Source organism: Palaemon carinicauda, chromosome 3 (assembly GCF_036898095.1).
Source record: "Palaemon carinicauda isolate YSFRI2023 chromosome 3, ASM3689809v2, whole genome shotgun sequence".
Lineage (NCBI taxonomy): Eukaryota > Metazoa > Arthropoda > Malacostraca > Decapoda > Palaemonidae > Palaemon > Palaemon carinicauda.
Window position 1 is genome coordinate 13,872,473 of NC_090727.1, and position 12,515 is coordinate 13,884,987.

General features: G+C 44.2%; 1 protein-coding gene across 1 annotated transcript in view; it reads left to right on the top strand.

Moving 5' to 3' along the window:
* Positions 1 to 977: 977 nt before the first annotated feature.
* LOC137638206 (elongator complex protein 2-like) overlaps positions 978 to 12,515 on the top strand; it is a 235,971-nt gene continuing 224,433 nt past the window's right edge. Inside the window, exons 1-3 of the mRNA XM_068370290.1 lie at positions 978 to 1,375; positions 2,374 to 2,595; positions 3,314 to 3,579. Of these exons, the coding sequence (XP_068226391.1) occupies positions 3,530 to 3,579 (50 nt within the window). The 5' untranslated portion in view covers positions 978 to 1,375; positions 2,374 to 2,595; positions 3,314 to 3,529. The remainder of the gene's footprint in view (positions 1,376 to 2,373; positions 2,596 to 3,313; positions 3,580 to 12,515) is intronic.

Below are 12,515 nucleotides of genomic sequence, written 5' to 3' on the forward strand. Positions count from 1 at the left end.
AGGGGTCACACTTCTTCCTTCACACACAAGCTTATGTAGGCCACACGGTTCCTTGCGGAGCAAGGAACTTGTGAGGTGCAGGGACTCCTTTTCTCGAGTGCGACTCACTCGGATTCTGAGTCCCCGGGTAAAGCCAAAGCCAGTATGGCTGGGGACTTTCCACCCTACCTAAGGGGTAAGTCACCCAATGTAAATAGCGTGGTTTGTATTTCGGTTACGGAACAAATGACAAATTCGAAGATAATTCGTATTTTTCCTAAACATACAAACCTTAGCTATTTACACATATTTGCCCGCCAGCCCTGTCCCCCAAGACAAGTCCTACCTCTAAGTGAAAGTGAGCATTCACCTGTGTGTGAAGGGGGGGGGTTAGCTAGCTACCACTCCCCTACCCCCCCCGCTAACTAGCGCGGGGGTAATACACCCTCGTTAAATTCTAATGGCTCGCCATTTCAGCTGCGCTAAAAGGTAAACCCAATGTAAATAGCTAAGGTTTGTATGGTTAGGAAAAATACAAATTATCTTCGAATTTGTCATTGTAATAGACGAGTACAGCAATAATTTCTTCCATTTAGATGCTCAGACATCCCTATTAACGTATATAATCACTCGTATATTAGCACTTCCTTGTCTCTACTCACCCATAACCACACGTTTGAGTGTAAGTAGTCGTCTGTGCCTGGACTGAATGATGAAAGAGAATGAATATCAGCAGACCCAGTCGGGGGTTCTTCCACAATGGGATGTTTCGGTGTCGTTCTTGGGACAATTGTAGAGTTTTGTGTGATTTGTTTTGATTGAATAGTTTAGTCGTAATAATTGTCATCATCACCTACACCTGTTAATCAAAGGGCCTCAGTTAGATTTCGCCAGTTGTCTCTATCTTGAGCTTTTAATTCACTACTGTACTTCTCCATTCATCATCATCTGCTTCACGCTTCATAGTCCTCAGCCATGTAGACCTGGGTCTTCCAACTCTTCTAGTGCTTCGTGTAGCCCAGCTGAACGTTTGGTGAAGTAATCTCTCTTGTGGAGTGCAAAGAGCATGCCCAAACCCTCTTCATCTGCCCCTCATCATGACCTCATCCACATGAGGTACTTGAGTAGAATGTGGCATGAAGAGGCAAAACCTGATGAATGGGAGTTAGGAGTGTTGGTGAAAGTGGCAAAAGAAGGAGACCTGACTGATGACAATATCAATAGAAATTCATTAATACTAAATTGATTTTTCTTTTTCTCATTTCCAGAACACAGCGAAGGTGTACAGTAGTCATGTCCGATGGATTGGTCATCCAGGAAGACGGGAAGGAGAAGCTTATCATCGTGACGGCCGTTACTGTCATGGCCGCCTGTTGGATCGTTTGCCCTGTAACAGGTACTGTTGTGAAATTATAGTTATACAATCAAGGCTCCTAATTCCATGAAAATTTCATTACAGGTATACTGTATGTTTTACAATTATGTACGTGTTTAAAACAAGGACCTGTGATATATATCATATCAAAAGACCAGACCCCTGCTGCATCTAAGAAGCTAACAGCGACTGTATTCAATAAATGAAATATCGGTCCAATGTGTCAGAATTTCTCGCATCGCCAAAGGGAGTATTGCATAGAGTACAAGTTTTGCTGTGGCCGGACACTATAGGGTTTATAAGAAGCCTTTCACTTCATCCATACAGTTCTCAGCTATGATGGATTGATTGATTGATTGCATGAGAGTTTTCTGGCATCCTGACATCTAAGGTCATTAATGCCGTTCTCAGCTATGTTGTCCTTTTCCTTTCACTTTTTATCCATTCCACTTTGGGCTTTTCCATTATAGCTGTTTGTAAACAAATCCTTATGGGGCAGGTGAGTGAAAATTTTGTAATGTCATTGGATGTATTTTTTTCACTGTATTTTACTCCTTAAATCTGATGTAAGCAGGCTTACTTAAAAAAGCTATGGAGGAATTTGATGGAAATTTCAAGACATGTTAGAAATGGGATAACTTAGAAGGTATTAGATTTACCCTGTGATCGTATTCACCATTCAGATCCAAGAGTTTTTTTCTAAAGGATTCTTAACTATTGCGAGATTGGACCAAATTGGAAATTCTTGCTTATTACTCGAGTAAATCACAGTAGACTTGGTAGAAACTTTTAGGCATTAAGCCATCGTAAGGTCTAGCAATCGCTACATTATGGTTCTGATATTATTCCGGACCTGCAGATCCAGAATGGGAACGTGTAAATAGAGATCTAGTGAAGATCGAGATGGTATGATAGAGGGAATCGAGGTCTATGCTCTCTGAGTGCTTATTTTACTTGTTTTTAATGTTTTAGTTGATAGTATGTATTTTGTCTTTTGTTAATTCAATGCACTTCTTCAGGTGAAAGAGAATGCAGGAAGACATTCCGCCTCCCGAGACGCACGTTTATCACGAGCCTCCTCCCAGTGAAGATTGAAGAGGCCAAGCATCCGCTGCTTCTGTGCGGCGATCACGACAGCCGAATACACGTATTCACATGCGAGAGTTTAGGCGACTAATTTCCAGAAGCGGTTCTTAACGGTCACGAAGATTGGGTGACTTTGCTGGACATTGTGCGAGAAGGTTAGTTTCCGAGATCTTATTTACCTGATTTAGGACCTTTATTGTTTACCTTTTCTATTGTATGTTACAGAGGGGTGAGATATCCAGAGGAAGGAAAAGAAATGGGGATGGTTTGGAGCTGCAATGAAGGAAGATCAAAAAATGAGTCAGACGTAGTGTGACGAGAGACCAGTAGGAATTGCCAAACATAATAATGAAGTGAAGGAAATGTGATCTAAACCAGATGGGAATTGAGGCAGAAAATTCTTCAGACTGTGTCAAGTGGCTACCACTCCTTTTGAATTGAGTAAAGAGAATATTTAATGCAAAGACTAAATATTCATGGGAATGAAAAATCATGTTAGATTATGAATTCATTACCTCTGCCAATGAGTTTATAAAATGACCAGCATTTATTAATTTATTTATTTATACGTTTGTTTGTTGTCTGTTAGCAAGATTATGTTCAAATGTCTTGCTTGATTTCCACCAACTTTGAACCACTGATAGGTATTATTAGGCTTTGGATGAACCCTTTGAATTTTGAAGGTGAACCACATCAAGATCACAATTCTAGTTATGATTGTTATTATATATAGACAGTAGATTATGCAAGGTCAACGTATGAAAAAGGGGAAGGTTGGTCCCTAGACTTGAATCAAATGTTGGAAATATTCAGGTAGCTCTTTTGACTTGTTTTGAGAATGCATTTTGAGCATAAATATTATTACCTTTTCAGATAATGGCGGATTATTGCTTGCCAGCGGTTCGAAGGACTCCTCCGTTCGTGTCTGGAAAGTCTGGGTGCTGGAGAAAGAAGACGACGTGAAGGATGCGGAAGACAGGGAAGACAAAGTTCTGAGGCTGCGCAGTGTCGTGTTCCGAGTCAAACCGAGCTCCTCCGGCGACAAGGACGTGACGATATCTGTGTTGCTCGATACTATCTTAGCTGGTCATGAAAAGACTTGATATGAGAAGTGCCTTGGGCTGGTCCAATGATCAAAGGTGAGTAGTGGATCATTTGGTGTTCGGTGTTGATAGAATCAAAGTGGTCATGATGATATACTTGTTTCGAATTTGTGTATTGCTGTATATTTGTATAACTGAATATTTTGCCATGTTGATACTGGTCTTGCTATAAAAATCAGGACAAGAAAAATCATTTGTTCCGTAACTGAAATACAAACCACGCTATTTAATATGGGTAATTACTTCGGCGTACCTGAAATGACGAGCCATTAGAATTTTAACGAGGGTTTACTACCCCAACGCTACTTAGCGGGGGGTAGGGAGGGGTAGCTTGCTACCCTCCCCCCCCCCACACACACACACCTGTGAATACTTCACTTTGCTTTTGGCTCGGGTGGCAGACGGACGTGTCCGCTCTCACCCTCGCTTGTCAGTCATTAATCTGTTTTTAAATATGTAACTTCCCTGGTAGTTACATTTATATAGCTTAAATCCCGCGTTTCAACGCGACACGACAGAAATTCAAAATTCGTGGCAATCGTCGCCATGACAGTAGGTGGTCATACATGAGCGCCATCACTCGTAGGTTATTAGAACCATTCCCAACATCTTCAGAAATTCTCTGTCGTTGATCGAGTCAACACCTCGGGAATTCTTTTCGTGGATATATTACTTTATTCTACAATTTGGTGAAGTACCTTTTGTCTGATTATTGTTAATAGCTTTCGCTGCCTTTCAACTATCGAAGATATTGTATAGGATAGTTTTTTTTTTTTTTCTTTTTGTGGGTGCAACTTGGACAGTTTAAATGAACTTGATTTCAAACAAAGATGTCCAGACCCAGTAATGGCTGTTCTGTTGTTAAACTTTGGTTGTTGGGCTAGACCAGCTTTCGAGCTGCTCTTTCTTCCCGCACTGTAATTAACAGGGAGCATGTATGTATGTATTTGTTTTCGTTCCTTGCTCGTACATTGAGGGATCAAAGATTTTTTCCCCCTACTTTATTAACGAACAACTCTTTAAGTTATAATGGAAGGAAGACATTTTCTACATTAAACATTGTGATGTTACTTTTTTTTCACGTAACTCTTAGCAGAGCGGAATGTGATTACCTTGTAGGAATTCAGTCCATCTTCGTTATGAAGTCACAGTCATGTGACGTAATCCGCTTAGTGTGAATTGCATTTTATGAATTATTTTCTTTCTTGCAAGAAATTTTTAAAATATTAGCTTTCTAAGCATAAGTATGTTTATAATGTAGGAAAATATATTATTTTCAAGTATATATTTGTCCTATTAGTATATTTCGCTTAGTCAATTTTCGATTTAGAGTTTTCTCGAGCGTACAGTCATTTTACGCTCGTAGTCGACTAAGGGAGATGTCAGATATTAAACGATCATTTTTGTTTCACAATACTTGTATTGTTATTTAATATTTCGCTTTTGAGAATACTAATATTATTCATATATCCTATAGTATTTTCATTCTAGCCCTTGACTAAAGAGAATATTCTCTCGCTACGGGCAGATCTATTATGATCTAATGTGAAATAGTTTAAAGAGCTAGTGTTCAATGGCACATATAATGACGCAATGCAGTCAAGCTACGATAAGTAATACTCTTGACAATGGTTTTTTGTTTTCACAATTACTGGTATCGTTATTTTATATTTCAATTTTGAAAATACTAATATTAATCACATATTCTATTGTATTTTCTTTCTAGCCCTTGACGAAAGAGTATAATCTCTCATAACGGGTAGGTCTATTAAGATCTTATGTGAAACAATTAAAAGTGCTAGTGTTCAGTGTCAGTGCAGTGGAGGGTGCTTCCGTTCGTGTCCGTCATAATCCCAGCCGGGGACCTCTTCCATGCTCCCCAACCCCTGGGAGAAGGAAAGTCAACAGGCAAAAGGATATGACAGACCTTGATTAGCGAACGAACGTCCCCTCGAACGATCATGTTAACAATGTACAGATCGCTCCATCTTATTAGTAAAAGCGAGGTTAAAATGTATGTCTTCATCGGACGCAAAAATCGCGACGTGGTTGGAGCCAAAAACTACGTTCTAAACCCCGCAAGAGACGTATGTCTCCTAATAAACCCTCATGCAGTGACTGTGTTCACCGGAGGTGTTCCTTTCGGACTAAGACTACATGTTACCACTGAAACAATTGCGTAAGACGCATAGTCCGTCGGATGAAGAAGGTGGTCAGTTTACGTCAGTACACGCTTCTTTTTCTGCCCCCAGATTGGGAAATGTCACAGGGTCTTTCCCCTGTTAACCACCTGGACAGGCTCTTACCTGTCGACAAACACAGATGACGGTCTGGTCTCTCGGGGGGGGGGTCTCTCTCACAACAATCGATACATGATTCAGATCGCGCACAAGGCGCGCTAGAAGTATCGACAGTTGACGATACCTCTCAGCGATCACTACATAGTTAAGTTAAAGCACACGACGCTCATTTCGTATCTGATTTGTTAGAATTAAAGCGGTCTATTTCGTCTCTGTTGACGCTTATGATTCTCAGGCAGAAAAGATACACCTAAAAGAATCTAAACACAGCAATAGACCAAGAAAACGGTCTTCCGATAGTATCAGACAGCATAGTTCTCCGATACTCAGCATCGCTCCGTCCCAGCGATCAGCTTGCGTTGCGGCAAGCGTGAGGACGGACACATGCGGCAGTCTGGTCTCATCCTCACGGCAGTCGTAGACACCAGTATGGTCTTTCCTTCACGGCAGACGCAGACACCAGTCTGGTCTCTCCTTTACGGCAGACGCAGACGCCAGTCTGGTCTCTCGGGAGATCTCTCACAAAATCGATACATACAAGTATCGACAGTTGACGATACCTCTCTGCGAAATGCTCCCTCGCAGTGATCAGCTCGCTTTGCGGCAAGCGTTAGGACGGATGCATGCGGCAGTCTGGTCTCTTCCTCACGGCAGTCGCAGACACCAGTCTGGTCTCTCCTTCATGGCAGACGCAGACACCAGTCTGGTCTCTCCTTCACGGCAGACGCAGACGGTTCTAGGGAAGGCCTTCTTTTATCTTTTTCTCACTCAGGTCAACCATGAGCAAGCCGTAGTTTGTGGTCCAATTTTGAAATGGACCATCGGCTGAAGTAAACTTTTAGACAATAAAAGTCTTCCGCCTTATGGATTGGACTCTCGGAACTCTCGCAGAAGCCACCTACCCTAGGAACAAGGCTCAGATGCATCTGTTTGCCTGTTTGGTTAAGGCCTGGAGGGATGTCCCCATTGAACTTTCCGCCATCTTCATGGCAGGAGTTCTTAAAAAGAGACCTCAGAGGATTGCGACTGGAGGTCAAACTCGCAGATTCTCAAGTCAACAAACCGAATCAAAAAGTGAGACGTTTTATGCCTCCCTTGTCGTCTATACCCCTAGAGCTGACAACAGGCCACTCAGGAGACAAGGCAGCAGCTCTTTAAGAACAAGTGAGCCTTATGTTGTCAGCTTCATTCATAGTAATGTAGAGGACGCCTCCTCGGAGGGATCTTTACATCATACTTTTCCTAGTTCCGAAACACTTGGGAGGGATGAAAACCTGTTCTGGACATCAGTCCATTGTACACATAAAGGGAGTAAGGTTTCTTCTTTGTACCTGGACGACTGAGCACTCAGAGTAAAGTGAATGGAGGCTCTTCAAAGGTTAATGCCCTGAACGCAACAGTTAGGTCTGATGGTAACCTGGCCAAATCTCAACTAACACCCTCACAGAATTTAATTTTTCTGGGGATGATACTTGGTTCAGTTCGCGTTCAAGGCGCTCCGGAAATGTCGCAAGGACTTTCCCTTGGTGGTCACCCGGCTACGGTTGACGATCCCTCGCAGCAATCAGCACACGGTTTAGTTCACGCACACGGCGCGCTTCATTTGTCTGGTCTGTCTACGATTTGCGACAAGGAACTATGGATAGAGTCTCAGAGGAAATGACACATAAATATCAAAGAGCTAGTGGCCATTCACCAAGCCCTGATTACTCACTTCATAGAAAGGGAGAATAACATTAGGAGGGATCTTCTCAGCAGAAGAAGGCAAGTTCTTATTGCAGAATGGACCCTACATCACGAGGTGTGCACCAACCTTTGGATGATTGTGGGGTCAACACTCGATAGACCTCTTCGCCTCACAAATGACATAGAGGTTGCCGGTATTTTGCTCTTCAGTACCAGACCAGGAAACAGTCGCACTGGAAACTTTTCTTCTGAACAAGGAAGGTCTAAATGTATACTTTTTTCCTCCATTCAAGATCCTGGACAGAGTCCTGAAAAGATTCAGGGATTCGGCCATCGTCCGCATTACCATGATAGCTCCTTTTTTGGTCTATGAGACATTGGGTTGCGGAGATGATGGAGTGGCTGGTAGATACCCCCAGATCATGACCACTATTAGGGTTGATTAATCTGATTGGTACATATTTTAGAGTGCGGTGCAGGAATAATAGATTTTCCTCTACCAATACCTCTATAGCCAATATAGCAGAGTTTTTCTGTTGTATCTACGTACAAAAGAGAAGCTAGCTATGCCTTGCATCAAGGGTTACCTCAGCATATTAATCTCTGTCTTTCGTAACCGAAACTTTGGCGTGTCAGGTAACAAGGACCTCTCAGGTGTCATTAGATCTTTTGAGACAACCAAGAGGAAGGATAATCCAACCTCCTCGTGGATCCTAGATGTAGTCCTGGCCTTTTTAACCTCAAGTAGGTTTGTACAGTTGGACAAGTCATCTTGGAAATATCTTACCAAGAAGACTTTTTCCTAATTTCATTGGCTTCAGTCAAAGACGTAGGAGAGTTTAAAACCATCAGCAAGAAGATGGGCTTTAATGGAGACAATGCACCTTTCTCCCTTCAGCTAGGCTTTCTTTTCAAAGACGAGACAGATAGCCTCTGATGCTCAGTTAAAAAGCCCTCTTTGCTTTTATCAAAGAATAACCTGGCTTTTTTCCATTAAGGATTTAGTAAGGGAAACTCCAAGATTGTCAGTAAGAAGTTTTCCCTATCCTTAAGGTAAAACCACACGAGGTTAGAGCTGTAGCAATTTCTATGACTTACAAACACAATAGGTCAATGAAGTCAATTTTGGAGCCTACTTTCTGACAAAGTAAATCAATCTTCACAGACTGCTATCTCAAAGATGTCCAGACCCAGTATGAGGATTACTATTCCCTGGGTCCGTACGTTACCTCCGTCGTCTTAGTTGGAGAAGGGTCTACTGCCTCTTCCCTATAACTTGATATATACCCTTGCCATTTTTTCTTGTACTTGTTCATAGATTGTTTGCGAGGGTTGTCGCAGCCTTCCGTCAGTTTCTGATGCAAGTCAAGTTAGTTTTAATGCGTTCACAGTCTGTCTGTGATTCTTGTCGCAGCCTTCCGTCAATCTGGGATGCAAATCAAATTAGTTTTAGTATGGAGTAGGTGGTCAAAATCAGTATCCTTGGCTATGCTAGGTTTGCAAGGGTGGTGGTCTAGCCACTCTAAGGGTCGTGGACCTTGTGGCAGCCCCAAGAGACTTTTACAGCCCACTGAGTGGATCGCTGAGTCTCTTAAGGAATACAGGCGAAATGAGGCAGTATCATTGTGAAGCCAGCTTTCTTATCAGGTTAGAACCAAATTGTTAGTACTACTATTGTAGTTATTGATAATTATACGAATTCCCAAGGGGATGAGGTTTTCAACCCACCTCCAACTGTGTGAATCAGCTATATATATGTAACTACCAGGGAAGTTACATATTTAAAAATGGTATTTTTATTATAAAATAAATTTTTAAATATACTTACCTGGTAGTTACTTATATATAAAAGGGCCCTCCCTCCTCCCCTCTGAAAACAGAGGCATCGAATTTCTGAAGATGTTGGGAATGGTTCTAATAACCTACGAGTGATGGCGCTCATGTATGACCACCTACTGTCATGGCAGCGATCGCCACGAATTTTGAATTTCTTTCGTGCCGCGTCGAAACGCTGGATCTAAGCTATATAAATGTAACTACCAGGTAAGTATATTTAAAAATTTATTTTATAATAAAAATAACATTTTTGAACATACTTACCCGCTGGTTATATAACTTTTATTCCCACCCTCCTCCCCTCTAGAGACCTATGGGCATGGAAGATCTGGTGAAGTATGGAATGGTTCGGCCTATCTCCCGTGAGGGCGCTAGTGTACACCTGGCAACTCTATCTGCGATTGCCGCGAGTTTTTGAATTTCTGCCGGACGTCAGAGACTGAAGCTATTTTTATATAACTAGCGGGTAATTATGTTAAAAAATTTATTTGTTCCGTAACTGACATACAAACCACACTATTTAATTGGGGTTATTACTTTCGGGGTAGCTGAAATGACAAGCCATTAGAATTTTAACGAGGGTTTACTATCCCACCGCTAGTTAGCGGGGGGGGGTGGGGGGGTAGGGAGGGTAGCTTGCTACCCCCCCCCCACACACACACACACACACACCTGTGCTTGAGCTCACTTTGCTCTCGGCTCGGGTGGTAGTCGGACGTGTCCGCTCTCACCCTCGCCTCTCTGACAGCCATTAATGTCTTTTTTCTTTCTCTCCTACAGGTTTGTTTGTGAAGTTGGCCTTTGCAAATGTCTTGGATTACCTGACCGCCCTTGTGGTACATTTATGTCGGCGGTGGAGACGGACCCTCACACCCTTTGTTCTTACTGTAGGGGCCAACGGTGTGATAGTAGTAATAAGTGTGGTGAGTGTTGGGAGTGGTCTACCTCCCAGTGGGAGAGGTTTTCTCAGCGACGGAAGAAGTCCAGGCGGGATATTTCTCCTTCGAAGATTTCTTTAAAAGGAGAAAAACCCAAGGACTCTTCTCCCGTTGCCCAAACCACCTCCGAAGCTCCCACTCGATCAGTTTCTTCCGAGAAACCATCGAGTGGTAGCGTAGACCATGGTTCTGTTTCCCGATCTCGGGGTTCGAGAGATGGCGTTGCCTCCCCTAGCGAGGCAGCTCCACCTCTTCCCCCAGGGGGAGGATTTAAATGTTAATGTAACTGATTTATTCTAGCTTTGGTCTTCCTTGGGGCTCGAAGGTTCGCCTTCCAAGGAAGCCTTGTTTGACATCGTCCGGTTGGGTGCCGCTGTCAAGCAATCACCGACGTTGGCAGAGATTGATCCTCTGTCTATCGTCGACGTTGTGGTGGCAGAGGTATCTGATGCGGTATCTCCTAATACCTCTGTAACTGCTCAAACCGCAGTAGCTGAAGGCTTAGTTTCTCCCTGCTCAACCTTCGAGAGAGGAACTAAGTCCAACAGTCTCTCCTGCCGGTGATTCTCTCCCTCGGGGGAGTTCACTCATAGAGACTCCTCTTCGGAGGACTGCTGATGGTCAGCTTGCTGACCCAACGGCCCACAGAGGGCGCATATATCGTAAGGCCTCTTCGCCGAAGAGGCCTTCCTTCACCTTATAAGGGTGTGAGGAAGCGCCTCTTTGGTTCGTCGTCATCGTTGCAGTCCGCCGCAGAGGAGCCTCGTCATCGATCTCCGACTGTTCCTGCTACAACCCTGGACCTCTCTGCGGATCGTTCGCGATCCCCTTTGGTGGAAGGTCGTCCTTACAAAGGACACGCCGACCTTTCATCCGTCAGACCTGCTGACCTGCCGTCGCCGTTCCTGACTGCTGATGCGCTGTGGGCGCCAACTAAACCTGTTTTAATAATACAGGCACTGGTCCCTTCGGGGCAACAAGGGCGTACGCGCAAATTAGCGCATACGTCCCTTAGGCGCCATGCCAAGCATGCGCGCCAACGTTCAGCTGACCTCTCTGAGGTTTCGGAGTTAGCGCACAGGCGCTCTCCTACTGTTGCTGATATAGCGCGCCAGCACGCTCCTCCTGCCGAGGTTCCTGAAAAGGGCGCCAGCGCTCACCTGCGCGCCCTCAACCTACTGCGTGCCATGCGCGCCAGCATTCACCAATGCGCCAGCACTCTCCGCGCCCCCAGTCCCGGATCCCAAGGCACTCTGGCAAGATGCCTTCCAACAACGGTGAGACAACATCGACGTGTACGCCTTTCCCCCCGTTCTGTCTGATGAGGAGGGTGCTCAACAAGACCAGAATATCGGTCAATCTTTCAATGACCCTCATAGCTCCGCTATGGCATCACGCGGAATGGTTTCCTGACCTTCTGCAACTCCTAACGGAACTTCTGAGAGAACTCCCTCCATGACACGATCTACTCAGACAACCACTTGCCAACATCTTCCACAAAGCCGTAGCTTCTCTACGACTTCACACCTGGAAACTATCTAGCATCTCCTCGCTGAGAGAGGATTTTCACAACAAGTTGCGATTAAGATGTCTGGAGATCTGCAAAAATCATCCGCAGCTGGCTACCAGGCAAAGTGGAAAGTCTTCTGTGGTTGGTGTCGTGGAAGGGGTATCTCTCCACTTGATGCCTGCCACTATTCCAACAATAGCGGAGTTCCTCGTGTATTTGCGGGAAGAAATGCGCCTTTCAGTCTCGGCGGTGAAAGGCTATCGCTCAGCCTTAAGTCTAGCCTTCAGGCTCAAAGGAATGGACATTTCTTCCTCACTGGAACTTTCCCTACTCATACGAAGTTATGAACTTACCTACCCTCAGTCGGAAGTGAGACCACCTCCATGGAACGTGGTTCGAGTTCTCAGGTCTCTTAAGAGACCTCCCTATGAACCATTACGCCAGGCTTCAGATCGCCACCTAACTTGGAAGACAGTGATCCTACTAGCTTTGGCTTCGGCCAAGCGAGTCATTGAACTTCATGGTCTCTCATATGACATCGCCCATTCAAGGGGATGGGGGAAGGTAATGTTTAAATTCGTCCCTGAGTTTATTGCTAAGACTCAGAATCCGGGGGTGCCGGATCCTCGGTTCGACTCCTTCCAGATTTCGAGTCTTCGTTCTGTAACAGATGACCCAGACCATCTCCTACTGTGCCCAGTA